Raw genomic sequence first — 25,419 nt, 5'->3', positions numbered from 1 at the left:
TCCTATGACTTTGTACTCTGGACTAACAGTATCTATGCTATAATAGACTCTTCAAACTCAAACATATGTGCTTCAGCTGTTGGTGATAGAAACAATTTTATGTTCTAAATTTCAGGTGATCAAATTTCTTTAATATCTTACTTTTATCAGTTGTATTCATGTGCTTATGTATTTCAACTCTCTGAAAGCCTAAGCACTTAAATCCTTTACACAGGCTAGTTTTAATAAGAATTACATCATAGTTCAAAGACCAGCAGTTTGGGGTGTTGACACGTGGTAATTTTACAGGCAAAAGGTTAAGGATAGAAAAATCTGCCTTATAAATATAGCTGAGATAAAAGAATAATGAAGTACTTTGAATCCTTGATGTATGTTAACTTGTGTGCTTCATATTATTCATCCATCTGGTTATATGTAAGCACCCACCATGAACAAAAAACACAGACTTCTCACTGGACACATTGTATAACAGACTTTTCTCTGTGATACACCTCTGAAGATCCCAGCCACAGATGCAGGAGAAATATTAGGAACAAGATATACCAGACCACGGCCACACACCCCGGAAAACCCACAACAACCAATGCCAGAGAAGTTGCTAAGGGGGCAGAAATATAGTCATGACTGCTATTCTCACCAGATCCACCAACCTAGAACTATGTATCACTAAATAGTAGCAAGAATAGCCACGTCTCTCAGGAAGCTATGTTATTAGGACAACTTGTTATTGCTTATAAAGACGACATGATGCTCATAATCTATCTGGACCTGATCATGAAAATTACATAGTAAGTTCATCCTCTGTTATTAGGTTTCCACATAGTGTAATGAAATACTATCCAAATATATTATCTGCATGATCTTGTAGACCTAGAGGTCAATGAAAAGTGTTGGTCACAAAGTAACTATCAAAACATAACCTTTAGACCACAGCAATTTAAACAAGCATCATGTGGGTAGCAAGACTGGCAGTGTTATGCATGGATTTACCAGGCACTGAAACACTTGTGTATATATCTGAATTCAGCAATGCATATAGTAGATTTTATAAAAAACTCAGAGAAAGAGAGATGCATTTAGTCATTAAATTTTAAGAGATGTATTATTTAAATCAAGCTGATAAACTGTTCAAAATTTTAAACTAGTTTATAGTCTTATTGTAAAGCTCTACAGGAGAGCTTCTGCATGTATAATAGGAAATTCAGACAAATAATTGATTGGTATACAATCTTAACATGGCTCAAACTTTCCAGCAATGCTCTACAAGACAAAACTTCTAGATTAGGGGAAGCCAGCCAAACATGCCAAATGGATATTTTGGTCTCTGTCTACATCCTGCAGACTTGGTGCTATGGGTTCATTTCTTAATTTTAGTTAAGTGAATGGCATGCTGGTCACTTCCTTACAAGGGAAAGAACATTGAACAAGGCATTCACAAGAAATTCTTCAGAAATACTATCTTGGCCATTTTCCAACTAGCACTATGTAAAATTACTCAGCACAACCTTTTTAAAAATGCCAAGTACCAGCAGGACATGTTAATATGCAGGTTAGTTTTGCATAGTGTTAAGTTGTACAAGTTTAATTGTGGTTATGGAAACACAAGTTGATCTATCAAAAAGATTTATTTCTTTAAGTAGGCATTACAGATAGCAAAATGGTACACTGTGAGGTGTACTGGCAATTATTTTGTCAAAATATTTTTACAGTTTACAGTTTTTTTAAATGTTAGAGTCAGCACAAAGTTTGTATAATGATTGAAGTTTGTATAATGTCAGCAGAAAGGCATTATTTTTTTATCTTCGGGACAGAAATCTGATTTAGTACTCAAACATGCAAGTTATCATGATTGGGAAAAACGGGGACAGAAAAGATTTTGCAGGAGTTAATCCTTAGAATTTTGCAAAGATTAGGCTGTTTGTTCAGTCACTTCCAAGTCTCTGGCAACCAACATTGCAGTCACTGGGTGCATTTCGGCTCGATGCTTCTGGAAAGCACTGACAGCTTGATCACGTGACTGATCGAATTTATAGAGGTCCCTGAAACAGATTCCATAACACAAAGTTAATTAATTCCGTTCAGTAGCAAATATGTTATTGTCAAATTGTAATTTTTAAAACAGTATCCATTCTGCATGAAGAACCTATAACTGGACTTAAGCATAACCATAAAATATATTTATATCTGAAAAGCAGCATAATGTATTCTGTATCAAACTGTTTCAAGATTTTGGATGAGGATGGACAGAAGGAGGGAAAATATACAACACAGAATCAACGAAGAGAAGATACAGAGAGGTCAGTGGTCCAAAGGAACCAAAATCTCTAACTGGCAACCCTCCCTGGCCCTAACACTAGAGATGTTGTCACCTGCTGACTACATAGTTCTAACCTGAAGGAACAGGAAATCATTTTCCACTATCAATGAAATACCCATACTACATACCCTGGCCCAGATCTGGCGGAATAAACTCCCTAATGACATCCGGGCCTTGCAGAAGTTCTGCAGGGCCTGTAAAGCAGAGTTATTCCACCAGGCTTTCTCTGTCTGGCCAGCTGGGCACCTCCTTTTTAAAGAATCATTCCATGGCCTTTGCCTGGGTGTGACACGAACGTTTGCTCCTTTATGTTAGGTAGTTTTTTACACCATTTTGTTATTAACTGGTTTTAATGTTTATACTTTTACAGTGCTTTTATATTCTTGTATTTTATTGTGTTTATATATGTAAGCCATTTTGAGTCCCTTGGGAGATTGGTGAGGAAGAAATTTAAAATATAAATAAATACTTGGAATTTAACATTTTACTTTAAATGCAGATTTTGATATGAGAAAAAAGGGTTTGAAATATGCATGCAAAGAGAATGTTCATAACTGGTTTGTAGCTATGTACAGAGATAGCCAGAACAAAGATAGGGAAAATACTGTAATCAAGCTTATGCCAGATTTTCAAATCTTGTCATTAAAAACAAGGCATTATGATAGCTACACTGTGACTTTTCTGTCACTTCCAAGTTGGGAAACTTGTATCTATTTGCAACATGTGGTTCAAAGCAATTCACTCATTCTTCTATGACAAATCAAGGCTATTATGATAAGTTCGGTCCATACATCAAAGCTCTGGCACGGGTGAAAATTTTGGAATGCCAAGGAGGATGGTAATTTGATTACTGGTACTTTTGCAAAACCTGGAGAATAAAGAGGAACAGTGCCCATATTTAGAATTAAGCAGAGAGCATTCAGCAGTGAGCCATATTTTCCCTGAAAAGGCTCACTCATTTGGAAACTATATGCCTTCCTTACTTAAACAAGGGGCGAGTAAACTTCATTCTGCCTTGTTCAGTAGCCATTTTCAGAGCTAGAGGAATGGCATCTTCCCAACCAGCTTGGATGCAGAGGCGCAGCCATCTGAAAAATAAGTTTAGATTTAACTTTATGCAAAGATCAAATCAAAATCCAATTTAAAAACCCCTCCATTTTTTACTAGATTATGCAAGTTAAATATTTGTACTATTTGTTTCATTAATTTTTCTGTTCACTTTATCCAAGCTCCTACCACCCAATATTCAACAATGTATGGCAAAATTGAATATGAGGCCTGTAAAAGTCCAGGAAATATTATTCCAGGAGTAGGAAGCTGTTTGGCAGGTAATCCATTTTATCAGCTACTCCTCAATCACCATCTGCTGAAGTTTTAGCAGACATCACCGTCATGTTTCAAGGTAGGCCCCAGTCATGATGGCTATGAGCACTTTTTTAAAAAAGGAAGTGCAAAATACATCGTGGTGAGAAAAAGATGCCAGATGTCACATTTGTTTGGCAATTCCAGAGATTAGGCAATAGGCACACACTTCTCCAAATATTTTATGATGTTATTCAGTGCCAGGTACTTTTAAAATTGCTATGAGAAATTGAACAGTATATTTAATTATAACTTCCAACAATTGGTATCAATTATATAAGCATTTCCAAATTATACGTTGGAGCCAAGAAACTTTTCACTTGACAGAATATGTTCGTGGATCCAACCCCTACATTTTCAGATTTTACTAACCTGAATCTAATTTCATAGTTGTTCACTGCATTGAAGTGGTAAACTTCCTCCATTCGTCTTACATGGCTCACTGGAAGAGGATTCTAAAAAAGGGGAAGATACAAGGAGTGGAGAAAGGAGGATCAAGATGACTATGCTAGTCCTAGACATTTTACACCAAAAAGCTAAAGGTCACTATGGCACCCATTCTGCTGGGGTTATTTGCTTTTGAAGTGAGAAAGATGGAGGTTGGAAACAGCACTTGCTCTTAACAAAATCCTCTATCATGGACATGGCCAGGAATATAGGGGCACAGTCATGGATGATGCTTTGGCAGGTCAGAGAAGGCTGGCTTGGTCTCTCAGGTGAACATATCAAATAGGGAATTCTTAGAATAAAACACATTTCAGAAAAAAAAGGAGTAACAGAATAATATGGTCTCTCTTCGATTAGAAACTGTATAATTAGTGTGTCTGGAACCAAGAGCAATAGACATCTGAAAATGCCATAAATGTCCAAATAAATACAGAAGTGAAGATATGATGAAAAAATGGAATGTGTTGATTGGAATGGTATATGACAAACCCATAACCCCTACTTCTGATATTCTTTATTATAACAAAATGGACAAATAGTTTTTATATATTTAAAGATGACATTGGAACATAGATAACTTTGTATGATGTTTGAGGTTTGGATACATGAAGTCTTTAAGCCCTGTCAAGCAGGACAACTTGCTATTGCTAGAAGAGGATTTTGAAAGCCCGTATATATGGGAAGTTGAATTGAACTGGAGTGTCTTCTTTGAAGAGTTTCTTGCCTGTAATCTGCTGACTTTTGGCAAGAAAAACTAATGAGCTCAAATTATTGCTCTTTTTTAATGATCTAAATAAACATGCATGGATGATATATTATTTTAACATATTATATGGCAAAGGTTTAAATAATTATGTTTTAATAAAAAGATAAAATGAAGGCATGATTCTTCAGTAATAGTTTTACTTGTGTTTTCTATCAAAACAAACCCAAACGTTTTTGGAGTGCACAGCTTTCCAGGAAATTAATGATCTGGCATAAGAAAGCTAGCAGGGGTTCCAAGGTATTTTCCAAGGTATCAAGATTGAACACTGTTTTCAGTATTAGTAAAAAAAAAAAGAACACTTCTATGCCTGAGAAATATATAGCCATCACCTAATCTTCATTTTACTAACAGCAGCAAAAGGGGAAGGGGAAAATATAAGGCCCATTATAGCTCTTCTATTATTATGAAGGATGATCCAGAATTACACACAATAAAATCAAAGAGACATCAGGTATTTTGCATTTTAAATGCTGTGTCAGCCATCCTAATGCATGACACGAAGTTGCATGAGTAACTTGAACAATTACAGATGTTTTCTTTGTTACTATCTTAAGCCACACATGAACACACCCCCACACACTAAACTTACCTCCAGCAGAAGTAGTGCAAGGAATTCAATAAGCTGGTGGGAAGACATTTGTTTTATATCAGCTGAGTTGAAGGAGCTGAGGTCATTTTCACTGGCCTAGAATATACAACAGGCAATAATTTGAAACACTGGTCTAAGGCATTCCAGACAGGATGCACAATATAGATCTTGTTTCCAAAAACTAGCAGTTCCATTCAAGATCACTGCATTTGAAAACTGCACTTAGAAATTAAGTTACAGAAACAATAAGTGTGATCCATGGTTCCATATGCTCAAGACTTTGTAGTTTTCTTCTGTGGAATGCCAATGGGCATTCATAGAGTGCATACAAGGAAGAGTGCATACAAGGCATACAGAAAGAATTAAGTTAGTACCCAGGAAGCTACGCAATGCTGATGTACTCAAGTTGAACTTGCACACTTTTGTTTTCCTACCTTTTATACTATCCACTCCTGGGTGCAGAAGAGAACATGAGAACTCCTGTTTAAGCAAAGCTAGGTATACACTTTGGAGGCATACTGTTGTGAGCAAAGTTGCATTGTTTCCCGCGTTGTATAAAAATAAATACAAACTACCTTACCAATTTCTCTTTCACTACTACAAATATCAAGTAGAAAAAGAAGTGGATGAAAGACTTGGAAAAGCACAAGGGTCCAATAACTAGAGACTTCATTTTCCATTAAAAACAAAATCTTGTCTTTATCAAATTATTACATACATATTTAGCACTACATTTTACAACTGCGGATCAAGAAATACAAATTTGAGAGAATGCAAAAATGCAACATATACATTTATGTATTTAAAATATGTATTAGTTGCCCTTCTACCATCTGGAACTCAGGGCAGCTCACAATGTAAACAAACAATCACAATTAAAACACACACAAAAACCTCAAAATAACAATTCAGGACAGTCAATTAATAGGAAAAGCAAATTAATCAAATGTCCTAAACAAAACTGTCAACTACTTTCTAGAGACCAAAAGTCAGGCACACCTCCTTGGGATTGTGTATTCATAATAATGGGACTGCTGTCAAAAAGTCTCTTGCTCCAGTGCCCCCACCAGACAAACATCTTTTCATTGGTGGGACAATCAAGTGGGCTTCTCCCTGTGATCTAAGTTACTGAGCAGGAACATATGGGAGAAAATTGCCCTTCAGATACCCTGGTACCAATCCATTTATATGAGCAGGTTTACATTCTTCAGGTGAAATATTATGCCTGGCTGGCTTTATGGTATATCCACTCACTTTTATCCATCTTTGGCTCAAGGCAACACAAGCATTTGATAGAGTCATATCGTACCTGAAGAAGTCAGAAAAAATTATCAGGGTTTTTCATATAATTGTGGATTTTTAAATACATTTTGTTGGCACAAAGCACACATTCTATTTCACACCCACATCTATATTCTATTTTGACCAATTTCTTATCAGAAAATTGACTATAAATAGTCCTTGCAAATTCTTTACTGAGTTCTTCCAGTGAAATTATTGGCCAATTATGTACAAAGCATCTGCTCAGTGATGGGGACACATTTCCTCCAGCTTTCAGTGCTCCAGCACTGCTAGGGTGGGACCAGAATTACTCCTGTTCCTGTTTCCAGAGCAGCAACCCAAATCCATATCAGCTGTCCTTTGGTTTCTCTTTAAAAGCCAAGTAATATTCACATTTGTTTGTTTCTCAGAAATGAAAATGTTTTCAGATTGTCTTGGAAATGTAAAGAAACTTAGAAATAGCACAAGGAAAGAGCACACACTCACGTTGGTTTGACTGGTGGCATGCCAGGGGTGTGCAGCCATGCATTCCAGTCCACTGTGTCAAGAAGGTCAACCTAGAAAAAAACAAATATAGAAAGCAGACCATTCGCACAGGACCTCAGGATTTCCTTGAAGTTTGATAAAAAATAATAGCTGCTTTTAAATGAATTTTGGCTACAAGTCATATAAAAAGGCTTATATCAGTTTATTTGAATTACTGTAATTGTGAGAACTGAGGGTTCATCTGTTCTCTTCATTTTTTGGGGAAAAATGTTTCATTCAATGTAAAATATTAACACTACTTCAGTCAGGCAGACTGTTACTATATACTTGAGTATTCTGTCAAACGAACACTGATTCTGATCCCAAATCATGTTATTCAAGCCAACATATCAGGCTTAATATTACTTTGCTATATTAAACACACAGATATCAAAAAGACTCAACAGAAAGCTATGGAATCCAGCAGACTAGGCTGACTGAATGATTCAGCAAAATGGCTATTCAAGATAGACAACACTGAGTGGTTTTTTTGGAGACTGAGCTTTCTAGTTAGAATTTTAATGGACATTGATCTGCCTCAGTTATTCAAAAGTGGAATATACAACTTGGGTTTTTTCTGGTAGATGGTTCTTGCAATGTATTGTTGTCATGTGGCAGGGATGAGGGGAGTCAGTTACCTACAAGGCCAAACTCAGATTGATATGCATGTTACATAATGAACTACTGCTAGATTATAAATATTATAAATTCTGAACTATAAATTTGCATTCTCAGAATGTTACTTCTCTCAATATAGCCTTGTTGTTTTGAACAACACACACTAATGCATGTCAGAAATCTGTTCACCTGTACAATTAGGACTGTTTCTATGAATCTGGAAAGATTCCGGTCTGGATTCTCTACTTTAAAGAACAGTCAGTCATAACACAACATACAGTCTCCTGTAACTCGACATACTGCAAGAATGATCCAATGGGACTAGGACTCTAGAATAAATGGGTTCCTCAGTTCCTCTCCCACAGTATTGCAAGTTGAAAGAAATATATTAAAAAGGCTGAGAACCTTCCCAGCATCCTGGAGTAGCTTTTGCAAGTCCATGTATACAGTTAGCAAGCTAGAAGGGCCACAGGTCTGACATTCACAAGGCAGTTAATTTTCTTCTTCCTTTAAGAATGTTTTATTTTCAACCAATTGTAGCCATAGAATCTTAAGCTGCAACAGTAGCACTCGACCTTGTCCTTGAAATAGGAGTACAGGAAATTCTTCCAGTCATCAGTCATTACACTCTTGTATGCAAACTGCTGGATGTATGCCCTCAAGAAGCCAATGAAAATATCTAGGAGCAAATAAAAGCAATAGCAGTAGAGTGTTGTCACAGGAAACGGAAAAATACTTTAAAAACATTCTTCATAGTTACCTGGTCCTCCAAGAAGTTGCTCAAGATAAAGTAGTAAAGCAGAACCTTTCTCATATGGAACTGAAGAATATGCAACATCAGGGTCTACTTCCTTCAGATTAGGGATCAGATTAGTCAAAGGATTTGTGCCTCCAAGTGTATTTATCTAGAACACACACAGTTGTGAATACTAAATCATAAGGAAATAAACATTTTACAGTGAGATACTTACTTGTGATAAAGGACAAACCAAGTTTAATCTACTAATACAGGGGTAGGGAACCTGCGGCTCTCCAGATGTTCAGGAACTACAATTCCCATCAGCCCCTGCCAGCATGGCCAATTGGCCAATTGGCCATGCTGACAGGGGCTGATGGGAATTGTAGTTCCTGAACATCTGGAGAGCCGCAGGTTCCCTACCCCTGTACTAATACATGTCAGAATGTGTCATTACATTTCCCCACCAGTCACAAGATTAGTTAGCTACTTTCTAACTACAGGCTTCTTCATTCATCCAATCTCTTCTTGCTCCTTGGGGACAGAAGTCTTTCTTCTTACAATTTGCATCAATTTGCAAAACACAATTGGCTTACTATCCCTTCCCTATTTAAAATTCAATATTAGGTCTTTATTTTTAATCATGCTGGAGTTCAGTCAGAAATGAACTAGTTTATAAAAAAGTTTTGTGGAAGCATCTAGAAGACAGCAAGTTCACTCAAGAGAATAAGCAAAGATCATTGATGATTTAACAGGTATATATAGTTGACAAGCAGTATATATTTTCAAAATGTTTTGAGTTCAAGAACACACCACTGAATTCTCTTTAAAGGATACTTTTGTATTTGATACTTTTAGTTGAGCATAAGTTGTAAAGCTGTTTCGTCAGTTCTAGTGAGGCTCATACAGATTTAGAATCATAGATTTCTGCTGTCTTTGGGCAAAACTTGTTCTGAGACTCTTTCAACAGTTTGATCACAGATAGATGCTTAAGGGGATTGTTTGGGTGTGTGGTACAATGTAACTTTTGATCCACACTAAATTGTGAGTGGTACAATGTAACTTGGATCCACACTAAATTGTCAATTTCCATAAATTCACCCCTTCCCACTATAGACCCCACTCAAGTTATTACTCAGGGTTCCCTATCCACAGGAGCAGAATTTCATGGAGGTCAGTCTGAAGGGTAGGAAAACTGCATTCCACTAATGAATTTGACCCAAATTCTTCAAGATTGCTTAGGAGGGAGAACTCTTTTGAGCAAACTGAATTGAAGTCAATGCATAATAAGACCATCTCTAACTGTGGTGCATTTAATGCCTTGAAGCCATTTCTCAACATGTCTGTTTCAGGGGCTAGAGACTTAGTTCTCCCCTTTCGTTACATCAGGGGTCTTCAAACTATGGCCCTCCAGATGTTCATAGACTACAATTCCCATGAGCCCTACCACTTGGCCATGCTTGCAGGGGCTGATGGGAATTGTAGTCCATGAACATCTGGAAGGCCATAGTTTGAAGACCCCTGCTTTACATACATATATACATACATACTTTACACATATATCCTGTAAACATGATTTTAGACAAAGTGACATTATTCTTCAGATAAACAGAAATACTTACAGTATTTTGTAATTCTCTCCAGCCTCCCAGAGCCTGGAAATGCCTGAATTGTTCACCAAAGAGTCGACCACCAATTCGGCGCTCCAAGTAAACAGTGTGTCCTTCATTTAGCCTAAAACAGCAAATAAACTGATTAGATAATTTGCATGAGAGTACACAGAAGCAAGATTCCTTCCACCCCCCCTCCCCAAATCATTTAAAGTATTTGGATTTCACCTACCAAAAATGCTCCCATGTTTTGTTTGTTACCAAATTCCCTGTCCAGCTATGAGAAATCTCATGAGCAATAACCTGAAAAGCACAAAAACATCAGATGTGGTCAATAAATTTTTTAAATTTGCCCTTCAAAATCCAAAACATATAACTTGCTCAAGACAAAAAATCTACCAAATTACTCAAAAGTACCTCTATTTCATAGAGACTGCCTAGTTTCTTCTGTTCCAGGCATCAATTTACTCAAACTTAGACTCTCAGAAATTGGTTGTTCTTGGAGGGGTTTCTGGAACAGTGTGGCCATGGTCTGATATACCTTATTCCTAACGTTTCACCTTCATCTGTGGCTAGCATCTTCAGAAGTGTATCACAGAGAGAAGTCTGTGTAACAGGCGAAACGTTAGGAACAAGATATACCAGACCACGGCCACACAGCCCGGAAAACGCACAACAACCAGTTGAATCCGGCCGTGAAAGCCTTCGACAATACATTAAACCCTAAACTTTCAGCACTTGGTCATTAAGCATCAAATACTGGAAGTGTATTGTGATCTCACTCACAGAGATGAGGATGCTCAGGGGCCTGGAGACCAAACCCTTTGAGGAATGGCTGAGGGATTTAGGAATGTTCAGTCTGGAAAAAAGTAAGTTGAGGGGTACATAATCAGCTGTCTAGGGAGGTGGTGAGCTCCCCCTCACCAACAGTCTTCAAGCAGCAGCTGGATGTACATTTGTCAGCGATGCTTTAGGCTGAACCTGCATTGAGCAGGAGCTTGGACCAGATAGCCTGTCTGGCCCTTTCCAACTCTATAATTCTATGATTACACACACACGTGGGATGGTGGGTACCAATTGGGTGGGGAAAGCCCCAACAATTATTCCAGCTTTTGTGAAGAAAGATTTTGAGCAAAATACAAGTTGCTCAATTTTATAACATAAGAAGTGGAAATTTTGTAACTAAATTATTCTTTTAAATTGGTGGAACAGAACATTTTAGAAAACTGTTCATTTGCCCCATTTAAGACTCTCTACAATTCCTGAATCTAGTTCAATCTTATTTGTCCAGGCTCTGTGCCAGCAGAATGTCAAAAGTGAACTGTGTAAAAATATCTAGTTTACACTATCCTAACTATTGTCAACAAAGTAATTTTCATATTATCTCATCTCAATGTTCTAATTCCCTGCAGTCAGAGCATTATCAAACATTTTACACATAGGATTCTTTAAAAGCTAAGCACTTGTGCAAAGATAACTGGCATAGCATCTAGGGAAGAGAAACACAGCATACCTGCTATCAAGAGACATTTCTTTCTCTGTGGTCAAATGGGCAGGTTTTCAGTCCACAGAGGAAGAAAAGTGATGTTCTCTCTCCCCCCAGATACAGCACAACTCTTGTAAATAGACTACCCATGCAAGGAGTTATTTGTATGGTTCCCCTCTGAATGAACTATAAGAGTGGTTGTTTTTCTTAACAAGTTAGAATGCATGAGCTTTTACTGTGCCTATTCTAACAGCAAAGCATTCTTAACACACACACAGTTTGATCCTAATAATAACATTTTTAAAATAAGTTGATGCAAGAACATTTTTCTATATTTTAATGCATGTTTTAGAGAAGGAAATAAGACATTGAGGCCTTCTCATTCCCAACATACAGTGCAAAGTTACTTCTCCTTGGAAACATAGTAATCAGCAGAACCCAAGAGGAGTGACAAAAAAATCATAACTCTTTCCAAAGTTCTTGTGAGACTTACGCTCATGGTAGCCACCACAAATACAAAGTTTTAAGCCAAGTTTTAACCCAAATTTGGAAAGCCTTTCAAAAGTACATTTCCATTGCAGTTTCGGAATACAATTCCTACATAAAATTCCTACATAAATTTGCAGCAACCTAGGGTACAGTGGGCTTCAAAAAACAGTTGAACTGATATTTTAAAAAAACCAGGAACTACCCAAAATAGTTGTTTCTTTTGACCAAAGACATTAATATTTTACAGCAATTTACACTAGACTAAATGGGCTGGAAAATAAATTGAAATTGAACTTTTTGCTGTTGGATAAGGACCAAAGAATTTTCAGTAATATAGCTTGGTTTTGTGTTTTAGTAAATAAATACCGGAAAGCAGGTGGACCATCAGTTCTTTTAGAGGAAGGTTAGAATAAGTTTTATTTTATTTTATATGTTAACTTTTTACCTCTTTGTAAAAATTTGGAATTTGGCCTTTTATGAATTATTGTATTACTGGTTGTTAACCGTAAATAAACATTCATTCATTCAATTTACACGATTTGCCAATCTCTCTTAAATTGAAGAAGAAAACATAAAAGAAAGGCTATCTATTTCATGCTATTTAAATTTTAAGTCTGTTGACAGAGACTTTTCTGGTGATTTTACTAATTTTGCACACCACCAAACTTTTTTGGCACTTAAATTTTGACTTCACAAAGTATATGCACCATCTTCAGTTCCAGCATCTTACACTTACATTGGATAGTGATCTATCACCAGCCTGCAAATAAAAAAAAGAATTAGGAGTTATTAAAATGTTTATACCCCAACTTTCCTACTGTCAATGGTTACTCAAAGTATTCATAAATGCCAAAATATTTACTAATACCAGGAAAGCTGATGCTACAAACCAAGGACGCAGGTAAGGGGGAGGGTTTCCCTGGCTCAATTCCCCCATTACATGTCCGAAGCTCCGCCCCATTTGTGGGTTTTTTGTATTTTTTAGAGTTTGTTAACAGAGTTTTTGACCTGCAGGGAGTGCAGTTTTTAGGCTAGCAGCACCGACATTTCAGGAATTTGTTGGGAGACTCTCTTGATGATACCCCCCAGGTTTGGTGAGGTTTGGTTCAGGGGGTTCAAAGTTATGGACACCCAAAGGAGGTGTTCCATCCCCCATTGTTTCCAATGGGAGCTAATAGGAGACACCTTTGAAGGTCCATAACTTTGGGCCCCCTGAATCAAACTTCACCAAACCTGGGTAGTATCATCAGGAGGGTCTCCTAAAGATACCCTGAAAGTTTGGTGCTGCAAGCTTAACAATTGCACCCCTCACAGCATGCACCCCCAATTTTCCCCAGATTCTCCTTTTAAATCCACCCCCTTCAGCATGGATTTAAAGGGAGAACCTGAGGTCCCCAGTTTAAACATTGAAAGTGATGCTGTTTCAGGGTGGATTCCAGCATCACAGCAGCCGCCCATTTGGGGGGGCCCACAAAACTCAGATGTTGCACTGGATTCCATTTTCCCTAGCTATGCCTCTGCCCGGAGGGGAGGACAGAAGGGACTGTCGGCTGCTGGATGGAAGCCCAGCCAGTGGGGGAGGGGGAAAGGTGGGCGGGGCAGAGAGGGAAGCACTGAGGCCATGGGCGGGGCTTGGGGAGGCATGGCCATGCCCCCAGGGGCGGGTGGGGGTATAGTCCCACCCCTGAACCCACCCCATAAAATATCTCTACCTATGTCACTGCTACACACACATTTAACTTAACCACACACTGCTTCAATTTCAGTTCAGTTCAGTTCAGTAACCTTTATTAGGCATTTTCAAAAGAAGAAAAGACAAAGTGTCAAAACGTAATACAAGGCTAAGCTTAGCAAAACCTGAGGTATTTTTCTAACCCCACAAAACTTTCAAAAGAAATTTAGCTACAACTTCAGATAGCTCGGCTTCTGTACTGTTAAAGCAAATTAATCGAGTTTTTAAGCGCTTGTCTGATAAATGATATTTAAAGAATTTGAAGTTCTGTGCCAAATAATGATAAAACCAATATGGTTTAGTGTAATTGGTATAATATATATATAGATATGTATTTTTTAAAATAGTTACAGTTAAAAGTAATAAAATGGGAATAAATTAAGCACTTTTAAAAAATGGTTTGTCCAGGTATAGAGCTACCATAAGTGTTGTATGAGCATTTTAATCTCCAAGAAGAAAACATATGGCAACAGTAGGGTTAAGAACATTTTCCATCGCCACTAATAAAGGGAATGGATTAGTCTGAGACAGCAGCATCCAGCATTTATTTGGCACTCCTAGGAGGACATGGGTAAGAGAGTCAGTGGAGCCACAGCAACAGTGTCTTTGTTGTTTTGGAATTTGGTGATACCTTCCGTTGGTAGAGGCTGAAAGAAAACTGTTGAATCTGGCTAACATAAATGCCCGACGGTGGGCTACCGGTAAAGTAGCTGCTAGGTAATTGGCTATAACTCCGTACTTCAATTTAATTACTATAAAAGCTTCTTTGAATAAAAAGTTTTCATACTACAGACCTATAGCACTGTGTCTGAGAGGCTGTTTCCTAGTGCAAATGCCACTGATATGAAAGACTAAGGCCGTGACAGATAATGTTCTTCAGGGAAAGAAAGGAAAGGAACATCTAAGTCAGTGCATAAGCTTATACTAGCAGAAATGGTCTTTCAGATACTAAACTCTTAATGTCAAGTTCATAGATTTCATAAATCCAAGCCAACATCATGCACTATACACAGAGAGGCTCAATTAGAAAACCATTTTTTCAAACTTGGGTAAAGGTAAGGTCAGCTTTAAGATTGTTGCTGAAACCAAGACTCTATATAACTTCACAGACCTAACTGGGTTCAAAGTAATACCTGAAGAAAACTATGCTATGTAATCTACAAACATGACACTTACTAGTAAAGTAGGAGTCACAAAAGTAAGGCAGGGATTCTCCATACCACCATATGGAAATGATGGTGGCAAAACTAGCAAGTCATACTGACCCCACACATAGGGCCCAGCAAGGTCTTCTGCTATTTTCAACATGGCTTCAGTCTGAAATAAATAAAGAATCTGGCTCTTAACATTCAAGCTTGATATTATTTGTTATTATTTATTTTTAGATTTGTACCCCATCCTTCCCCTCATGGGCACAGTGCGGTTAACAGCATTTAAAAATAACGAACAGTAAAAATCCATAAAACAACAATAAAACCAACCCCTATTGCACCAACTTTATAATTTCTCAGGAATTGAGGGGAAGAGGTGGCAGATGCCAAGTAGCAGATGGGAATGGGGATACAGATGGGGGAGGTCAAGACGGAAAACCACAGGCCTGGTGGAACAGCTCTGTCTTACAGGCCCTGTGCAATTGTGCTAATACCTGCAGGGCCCAGATCTCACCATGCAGAGTGTTCCACCAAGCTGGGGCCAAGGCAGAAAATTATTCAAGGTATTTAACAAGTCCCTAATGCTAGGCAGATAGAGTTATCATGTCTTGCTTTAGGATATTAAAACATCCATTGTTCTTTTTCCCCTTCAGATCTTACAACCACCAAAAGGAGGACAGATAACAGCTTCACATTCTAAAAAACAGAGGGATTCAGTGACAGAGTATGTGCTTTACATGCAAAAGGTCCTAGGTTCAATCCCCAGCACCTCCAGTTAAAGGGATCAGGTAACAGGTGATGTGAAGGATCTTTACACGAGAGCAGGGAGAGCAGCCGCCAGAGTCGATGCGACTGACTGTGACAGGCCAGTGGTCTGACTCATTGTAAGGCAGATTTGTGATATATAATTCAGCCATATAATTAACCAATTTTCACCAACCTCTCCAAATTCAAAAGCTGATTTTTCCACCTGCTCCTTTTCAGCCCACACCAAGGTTCTTGGGCCGATCTCTCTGAAAAATAAAGTTCAGTTAGGAAAATCAAGGATGCCATCTTTGATGTGATTACTTTTCCTCTTGTGAATTGTAAAGTTAAATAAAATCACAAATATAAAATATTTCTATGCTCCCCTTTCCACCCAATTCAGGGTTCGCAAGGTAGAGACCATTCAAATTTCAATAATTAAAAAGCATTTAAAATGCACGCATATATAAAAATAATCTACGGATCTATTAATATTTTAATAGCTGGCATACAAGGTAGATGCAAAAGGGCTACCAAGGGAGTCATAGTTGCTAAAGTCAGGCAGTGGGCATCATACCAGCCTCTCCTCTTGCAAGCAAGTTCTATCTGCCAGCCTGAAGTCATGATTCGTCATTACGTGTCTGCACTGTGTCTGCACTGGCTATTAGAATCCAGAGCAGTATCAAAACTTTACAGTATCAATGTAAATGATTTCTGCAGCTCAGCAATTGGACCATTACTGCAAAGGCATCTGGTCCAAAATAAACTCAGCAACACATACAGATCGTGTACAACTTCCCCTTCTCCCAGCAGTTGGGCAACAAGATCACAATAACAGTGAGCCAAAGGGAAGTGAAAGAGCCTCCCATCAAATTCTAGAAACTTGTCTACCAAACAGTTTGCATTCCATATTTTGAGTAGGCAGAAGTTCAGTATAACAAGAGAAAATCCATCTGCCTATCATGCATTAACATATTATTAGGATCAATCTAACGGCCAGACCTGCACAGCAGATGAAGTGTTTGGTGTGGCTGCAAGGTATCCCAGTTCAGATTGTTTCTCAGCCACAAATCTTATAGGACAACTGTTTCTCAATTCAAATGAGGAAAGGGGAGTTTAAACACATGTTGTAACCTACTCTCAAGCCCTTGGCAAAGGACAGAAGAACAATTTTATGAATTAATCCCTCTCCAGGAACTCAAAACTAAATATTTTCTAGATGCTACAAACTGTTAATTTATGAAGGTATTGTCTAGTGACACTCACCTGCTTTCTAAAGCACCAACAACTAAAGCAATCAAATAACAAGGTATTGGAACCTAACCAAAAGTAAAGAAACAGAGTTATTATTAAAACAGAGCTCTAAGCCATATTTCATATTCCTCTAATCTATTTGCTGACAAAGTCAACCAAGGACATCACAAGTCACTTTTTCTAAATTGTATAAATGACCTTAGTGTACCAAATGTGTGAACAATCGTACCATTTGACTGAAACGATATATCGTCCTAGTACTATCTTCTGGATCAGGCTTCTTTCCATCTCTTTTGGCACTCATAAGAGCTACCAGATCATTTGGAACAGATATCTAAATCAAGGGAAAAATATGGTTACTACTGGAGTAAATGTTGAGTCATTCAGTACCTCACATGTGATTAACAGCCCCATTACAGACTGGGTGGCTGGCCATGCTGCCCTGCCACTCCCAAAAGGGCTTCCCAGAGGTGCTGCCACTGAGAAGCCCCACGCATGGACATAGGTAAGGGGGGGTTCTTGGGTTTGAACCCCCCCATTCATGTCCAAAGCTCCGCCCACCTGTTGGTTTTTAAAACATTTTAGTGCTTTTTTGGTTTTTGGCCTGCAGGGGGCGCATTGTTTGGGCTAGCAGCACCAAACTTTCAGGGATTGTTTGGGGGACTCTCCTGATGATACAACCCAGGTTTGGTTTAGGGGGTCCAAAGCTATGGACCCCCATCCTCCATTGTTTCCAATGGGAGCTAATAGGAGATGGGGGCTACATCTTTGAGGGTCCATAACTTTGGACATCCTGAACCAAACTTCACCAAACCTGGGATGTACTATTGGGAGAGTCTCTTATTGATACCACCCAGGTTTTATGATGTTTGGTCCAGGGAGTCCAAACCTATGGACTCCCAAAGGGGGTGCCCCCATCCCCCATTGTTTCCAATGGGAGCTAATAGGAGATGGGGATACACCTTTGAGGGTCCATAACTTTGGACCCCCTGAACCATACCTGGGTGGTATCATTAGGAGAGACTCCTAAAGATACCCTGAAAGTTTGGTGCTTCTAGCTTAACCATTGCACCCCTGACAGCAGGCACCCCCCCCCCAAATTTTCCCCAGATTCTCCTTTTAAATCCACCCACTTCAGCATGGATTTAAAGGGAGAATCTGAGGTCCTCAGTTTAGAAGAAGAAGAAGAGTTTGGATTTATATCCCCCCTTTCTCTCCTGTAGGAGACTCAAAGGGGCTTACAATCTCCTTGCCCTTGCTCCCTCACAACAAACACCCTGTGAGGTGGGTGGGGCTGAGAGAGCTCCGAAAAGCTGTAACTAGCTCAAGGTCACCCAGCTGGCGTGTGTGGGAGTGCACAGAGGCTAATCTGAATTCCCTAGATAAGCCTCCACAGCTCAAGTGGCAGAGCAGGGAATCAAACCCTCCAGATTAGGAAATTGCACCTGCTCTTAACCACTAATGCCCACATTGAAAGTGATGCTGTTTCAGGGTGGGGGATAATCCACCCCAAAACAGCATTACTTTCAATGTTGTTTAATCTAGGGTGGACCCCAGATTCTCCCTTTAAGGTGGATTTAAAAGGAGAATTTGGGCTTTCTAGTTTAAACACCATTGAAAGTGATGCTGTTTGGGGGGTGGATTCCAGCATCACAGCTTAGCTGCTTGGTATCAAGTGAAACTCAGATTTCCTTTGGTAACCAGGCTCCATTTTCTCTCTATGCCTCTGCCCAGAGGGGCGGGCAGGGGAGTCTGCCATCCCCGACCTTGGAGAGCTGCTTTTATAAGCACTAGGCCAGGGACGGGGCTTGGGGAGGCGTGGCCATGCCCTAGGGATGGGTGGGGGTGTGGCCCCACCCCCGAACCCCCCCATAAAAAATCTATACCTAAGTCCCTGGCCCCACGCCTATCTTATGCCGCTGGCTGAGGTTCCATATGTCAGGACTCCCAGCCGCCAGCATCATGCAGCAATTGGCTGGGAGGAAGCTGACTAACTGTGTTGCTATTATTATTTTTTTAGAGAAAGCATCCTTCAGATGCATCGGAATAAGCCAATTAATTGAAACTAGACTCACTTAACAGATTACATTTGGAGCTGAGTTCCCAGACTGTAAGAAGTGAAAAGGACAATTTGGTACCTTGGAGACAACATAAGGGAAAGACTTTGGTCTCTATGTCCTGTTCGGTGGCCAGCGTGCTGGATTAGAAGGACCACTGGGCTGATCCAGCAGGGCTTTTCTCATCAGCTGAGCTCAGCTAAATATTTTTAGATTGTGATCAAAAATACACAAAATGCTTGACCATGCTCCCAGAAAATGTGTAATGCTTCACTACTTTGAATTCTGTACAGGAACAATACAACTGTGCACCCTGGAAATATAACCACAAGCTCCGTATCTACCTCTGCATAGTATGTTAATTTCACTGAAGGTGTATCTTGGCAGGGAAGAATAGCTCTGCAGTGATGAGCCTGAGGGGGGAAAATATACAAAATCAGAAGACACTAAATTTACAGAAGGATTTTGCAATAAACCACAAGAAGGAGTTCCTAGTACTGAAATAGATTAACCATCAGCAGATTTATAAACTGCAACTGCAACGATTTAGAAATGCTCACAAACCAGATCTAAATACTCACTCAAATTTATCAGGTTCTCTCCTCTTCAATGAGCCCAGCTGCCCAATTTGCAACTTCAGATGGCAATTTGAAATTCAGCAGGAGGAGAGGCTGTTCTGCCATAATGTAAAGCTAACAGGACCTCTCTAAGGTAGCCTATAATCACATTTCATACATTTTCTTTCTCATTAAAAAAGTAAAGCACAGAACCTTCTAAAAATAACCTAAGAAAATAACTTTCCAGGGATCATTTAGAAGTTGAAGAAATAGCTATGAAAACCAGCAGAAGGGAAAGGAAAACTTCAAATTATTTAGGAGATACATAGAGAACCTCTCTAGAAACTTGCCCAAAGTAATGATATGCTGGGGTGGATCCTACCACTTCAGTGAGCACAGTCTGAACCTTTCTTATAGCCTAAGGAGCCTTCCTGAAACACTTAAGTTAGAGGAAGGTTCCAAACTTTGATCAGTGGAATTGTAGGATCCCCACCATTATTATACACCTTTCAAATCGTGTTGGTCTCTAAGGAAAAGGCTGCAGCACAACAAATCAAGGCAGGGTGAGCATGCACTCCTCACGGCTGCTTCCCTAGCCACATATACTGTGGATTTAACAGAGATGCATTGTCTGTGGTACAAAATTATTAGAAATTATGCACAGTCTTCCTTTAGTAACGGTCCTATTAGCACATAATTTAGATGGCACATTACTTTTGACCTTTGGTAGCAACCGGCACGCCTTTTAACCATTGTACTTGCACCTCAAAGACAAGAGTAAGAAGACTGAATCAGAATTTTCTCTCAGGGATAATTCCAGGAATTACATTCTATCAGCCTTCTACCAGCATGGCCAATTGGCCATGCTGACAGAGGCTGATGGGAATTGTAGTTCCTGAACATCTGGAGAGCCGCAGGTTCCCTACCCCTGGCTTAGACGCTGTCATCTAATTATAATGCTGTCATCTTTTTTATTTGCAATGCGATTCATATTAGGATATAAAAGTCAATAAGTACCTCCTTTTCTCAAGCACCAGGTTGTACAGCTCCTCCAAAATCACAACAATGTATGTCATTTCAAGAAATCACATGCAAAAGGAAAGACTGAGTTTCTCAATTACCATTAACTGAGCCCATTCTTTGTGACAGTTCCCTGCGAACCCAACTGTGCAATGACATTTATAGTCCACAATCTTTTAGGGATTCTTCATGTCACATTACACAGTTCTTTTACACACAGTTCTTTCAGACACAGCCTGTTGTCAAGTCTCAGCTCAAGAGATCATAGGATTCACTGTTTGGTCTAAAGGAAGCATAATATCAGAAAATGCAGCTCATGATAGAAAGTACAACACTGCTTGCTCACCTGACACTGACTGAAGAGAAATGGATGTCTTTTTCCTGATGTTTGCTCTGGAGAAAGCCACTGGAGTGCTGAGGACTTCGAAGAAGTTTCAAATGAGATCTCTATGACCACATCTTGCCCCCTGCAAAAAATGAAATATGTTATTTTATTGGTTGGTTTTATATTGTCATGCGTTTGAGAACAGGACTATAGCAGGAGATATTTTGGCTTCACTTAGTTAAAACCTTTTTTTTAATTATGAAAAAATTATGTTTGCCTGTCCTGTAAATCAACAAAACTTATCCACAATATCATAAACAGACCAGATCATATAGCTTTCATATTTCAAAGTGACATATTCAATAGCACAATCCTCAACATTTCCTCTTAAGCATTCTTTCATTTTGAATGAGTGTCAATGAATAAGAAATGGCTGTGAAGTCATACTAAAAAATTCCGAAACATTTCTTTTTCCATCACAAGTCTGTCTGATTACTATTACCTTATTCATTAACATGCTAAACCAGGCTTTACAAACTCAAACTGCTGGTATTGGCAAAATTGTTCGCCTCCAATGTTATGTCCAAATAATTCAAGAAGCTACAAATTCTTAACCAAATTCTTAATTGATAGTTTCAGCTGTTTGGGAAGCAGTCCCAGCTGGGCAATTTTAGAACTGCAAGGTAGTTTTTTCTTTGTAATTTGATATATAGCATTTTAAATACATTCTGCCAATAGCCTTTTGCTTCCAGACACTGCCACCATATGTGAGGGATGAATGAGTAAACTTTACCAGTATATTTCCAATACTCCTTAGAGTGGACTGATTCCGTTTTAGCTACTTTTATCCATTGTTATGTCCTATCTATACAAAGGTTTTCTCACATTTTCTCTGACAGTATAAACCAATGTTTAAAAAATTGTAATAGGGCCAAGAGTTGATTCGCTGGAATTTGAAGCCATTGAGCAAATTAATTTGATTAATTAAAGCCGCTTGGGAAGAAATGATGGCTTTCCAAAACAAAGCTTATAGTTGCCCTTAGATCTGCAGCAGCCACTGGAGACAAGAGTAGTGCTTGAAAGCTTCTATGGCAAAGGAATGAAGCCTGCCTGTGGCAGCAAAAAGCAACTTCTACAATATTTTGAGACAATTAAAATAGCAATAATGAAAATAGGAATAATTTGGGCTGTCAGTCAACAGGAATAAGTTTGACAGAATAGTCTTGTGCTTCAGTCTGCATATACTTATGATGCCATCAAATCAAGTGTGCATAATGCTATCAAATCACATCTGACTTATGATGACCCCAAAAAAGCCTTCAAGGCAAGGGAGAATCAGAGGTGGTTTGACTCTATGTCCCTTCCAAATACTGACCTTGCTTAGCTTCCAAGATCTGATTAGACCACACCGTGCAGCCTTCCCTCCCACCTCAGTCTACAAATGGCTAAATGCTACTTAAAAGATTTCTCACACATTTATTCAGGCAATAGCTATAACAATGTCCACCAAAAGGGAGCAAACCTTTTATAATGCAAGTCACACTTTTAAAAAAGAAATGCTGCATTTTGTGAAGCACAATAATTCTACAGGTCCTAGACATGTAAGAAGGTGAAAACTTTATTAAAACTGGATTGCTTTTGTTGACTTTTTACTGATGGGCCTGACATTATTTATTTTTGGATTGTCTTATTTATGCTTCCATTGCGACCATTTGCTTTATGTTTGATTGTTTAGTCTTAAGCTGCCTGGAGATTATGCATATTTTCTAAACAGAGAAAGGCCTTGCCCAATTCTTTGTGGAGAAATCAGCAACTAACAGGAACGGGAATTGACTATTAAAACAATAAAAGCAATCCCTTTGCAATAAAGGTATTGCCTGGCTATGGCGCAGCAGATCTCTTAAGAGATGGTGCGGCTGCACCATGCCCAGTTGCAGCACAACTACCCCCACCCCCAGACTGCACTGCAAGTAGCTCTGGCACTCCCTAAAGAAAAAGCTCCATAAAGCCCTCCTCCCATGTTCACCAAAGACAGCAATAATAATTAACAGATCATCCAGTATCAGCCACCCAAAAGAGATACCAGCAGCTGCCAAATGTAGGTTGACGCTCAACAACAAAGAGCCATTTTCCACAGCATTTTTCTTAGACATCTGATTACTATAGTGACACATCAAAGGCTATTCAAAATATTTGTCTCAGTTTTATGACGATATTTTCAATTTTGGCATAATATCATATACCAGTGATGGCGAACCTTTTTGAGACCGAGTGCCCAAACTGCAACCCAAAACCCACGTATTTATCGCAAAGTGCCAACAAGGCAATTTAACCTGAATACTGAGGTTTTAGTTTAGGAAAAATGGTTGGCTCCAAGGCACGCGTTACTCGGGAGTAAGCTTGGTGGTAGTCGGTGGCTTTGCTTTGAAGCATCTGTGCAACGCTTCGAATGGGTGAATCATGACTTTAGGAGGGTTTACTCAGAAGCAAGCCCCCCATGACAAACTCTGTGTGCGCGTGGCCACAGAGAGGGCTCTGAGTGCCACCTCTGGCACCCGTGCCATAGGTTCGCCACCACTGTCATATACTAAGAGATTATAGCAGTATAACTGTTAGGCTATCTTATGCTAAGAATTTATACGCTGGCTCAGTAACTCTTAGGACCAAGCCATTAGCAAGTGTTTTCAAAATAAATCTAGAACATAGAAAGACATACTTCCCCAACTCAAAAGGTAGTGTGATCTCCATCGGTGTTCCTTTAAAGGTATGACATTCCCCAAGAGCAAACGTTGCCTCCTGTCCATTGACAAGTGTTTTGTGTATTGTAAGATCCTTTGTGTCCAAAACCTAAACATAAGTAAATGAGTCATAAAACTTTCAGGTATAGAATTGGCTCAAACATCTATTGATAGCGAATCAAACAAACACAGAAAAACCTTACAGGTGTCCACAGGCGCGTTAAAAAATACAAAAATTGTGAGGGTCTGATAAATCAGAAGTTAATTTAAACTGAAGCAGCAATGAGTAAAACTTTCCATAACTTCATCCCTGTGGGTCACATTTGAAAGAATGAGCAACCCTTATGGAAGGCATCCCAGAAACTGACAAGAAAACTTGAAAATGATTTGCAAGCTAGATTTCTGTGCAAAAGGAACCTTGGACTTAATTTGTCAATAATTCAAAACTTGGATTAGGCAGAATTAAAATGGCAGAAATAGCTTCTCTATCAATCAATTTTCTTACCACTGACCCCATAAGAGGCCCAAACAGGCCATAATCTTACAAATGATTTGCATTGCACTGTTTTAACCCCACTGATCACAAGTATTGTGTGTCTCTGTGTCTCCCTCTGGCTGCCACATTTCATGGTGTGTGGACTCTACGCCAAAAAAGTTAACCCTATAATAAAAACTCTACCAGTCGCCTTTTTAATTTTTTCTTCTTAACCAGCAAAACTCGAACTGTTGGACGTTTGCTCCCGCAAGCCAAGATACGGTATCAGTGAGTATCAAAGGCCAATGCTGAGGAACCTGAAATGTCAGAAAATGCAAAGGCGACACTTGCAACTTCAGAACCGCCCTGGAATCATGCCAGTAACATGTTAAGCATAAGCCTATGCTCGGGACAGCTTTGGGTTGCTTCTTGGGAGACCCCCGCCGGTTCCCCTCACGCCAACTCCTCCCACCCTCGCGTCCTACTTCGGCGCTACTCTGCACAACAAGGACCGAAGAGTCCCCCACGCCCTGCAAGGGAAGGACGGCAGCGTTACCAAGGAACGCAGGTGGTCGCGTTCCGCCCGCACGGTAAGGGCCGCAGTACCCCGCAGGGAGCGGCTCTCGAAGTCCACGCGGCAGCGCAGGTAAAGATGGTGGGTGCGGCAGCAATCAGGAGAAGCAAAGGAGCTAGGATCTGCCTCGGCCATGGTTTCGCTCTGACCTCCTAGTCGCGAGCCAAGTCAGCGCGTAGTGATTAAGAATTGCCGGCTACTGGCCGCCCCATTCCGGGTGCTTCTTAAAGAGCGCCTCTGGGAGAGGTAGTTCTTGCAATGGGGATAGCTTACTTCTGTTGAGGAAGACTGGACTACCACTCCCATGATGCTTCGCGAGAGGTACTCCTGTACGGATTGGTCAAATTTTATATGATTATATCAAGGATGACCAATTGCTGAAGAAAAAAATTAAAGGTTGCAAAAAAAGTTGGTCACATAAGTAAATCCTCGTTAGTATAGTGGTGAGTATCCCCGCCTGTCACGCGGGAGACCGGGGTTCCCCGACGGGGAGGTACTTGTTTTTCCCTGAAACAATTTATACTCCTAGTGAGCATTCTGAATTTTCCAGCATTTCCTTCCCATTT

At 39.5% G+C, this 25,419-nt stretch overlaps 1 protein-coding gene across 1 annotated transcript; it reads right to left on the bottom strand.

Moving 5' to 3' along the window:
* Nucleotides 1-1,606: 1,606 nt before the first annotated feature.
* Nucleotides 1,607-25,097, bottom strand: LTA4H (leukotriene A4 hydrolase). Its single transcript, XM_048501375.1, has 19 exons — nt 24,836-25,097; nt 23,783-23,913; nt 21,088-21,208; nt 19,509-19,577; nt 17,337-17,441; nt 17,120-17,172; nt 16,050-16,122; nt 15,135-15,275; nt 12,963-12,986; nt 10,484-10,554; nt 10,264-10,375; nt 8,666-8,810; nt 8,481-8,584; nt 7,249-7,319; nt 6,736-6,790; nt 5,482-5,577; nt 4,052-4,134; nt 3,301-3,405; nt 1,607-2,039 (listed from the first exon to the last, which is right to left on the bottom strand). The coding sequence occupies exons 1-19, from the start codon at nt 24,986-24,988 to the stop codon at nt 1,910-1,912; spliced, it is 1,842 nt and encodes a 613-aa protein (XP_048357332.1). The 5' UTR covers nt 24,989-25,097; the 3' UTR covers nt 1,607-1,909.
* Nucleotides 25,098-25,419: the final 322 nt, after the last annotated feature.

This window comes from Sphaerodactylus townsendi, linkage group LG06 (assembly GCF_021028975.2).
Source record: "Sphaerodactylus townsendi isolate TG3544 linkage group LG06, MPM_Stown_v2.3, whole genome shotgun sequence".
Lineage (NCBI taxonomy): Eukaryota > Metazoa > Chordata > Lepidosauria > Squamata > Sphaerodactylidae > Sphaerodactylus > Sphaerodactylus townsendi.
This window is presented reverse-complemented; position numbering and strand designations above follow the sequence as displayed.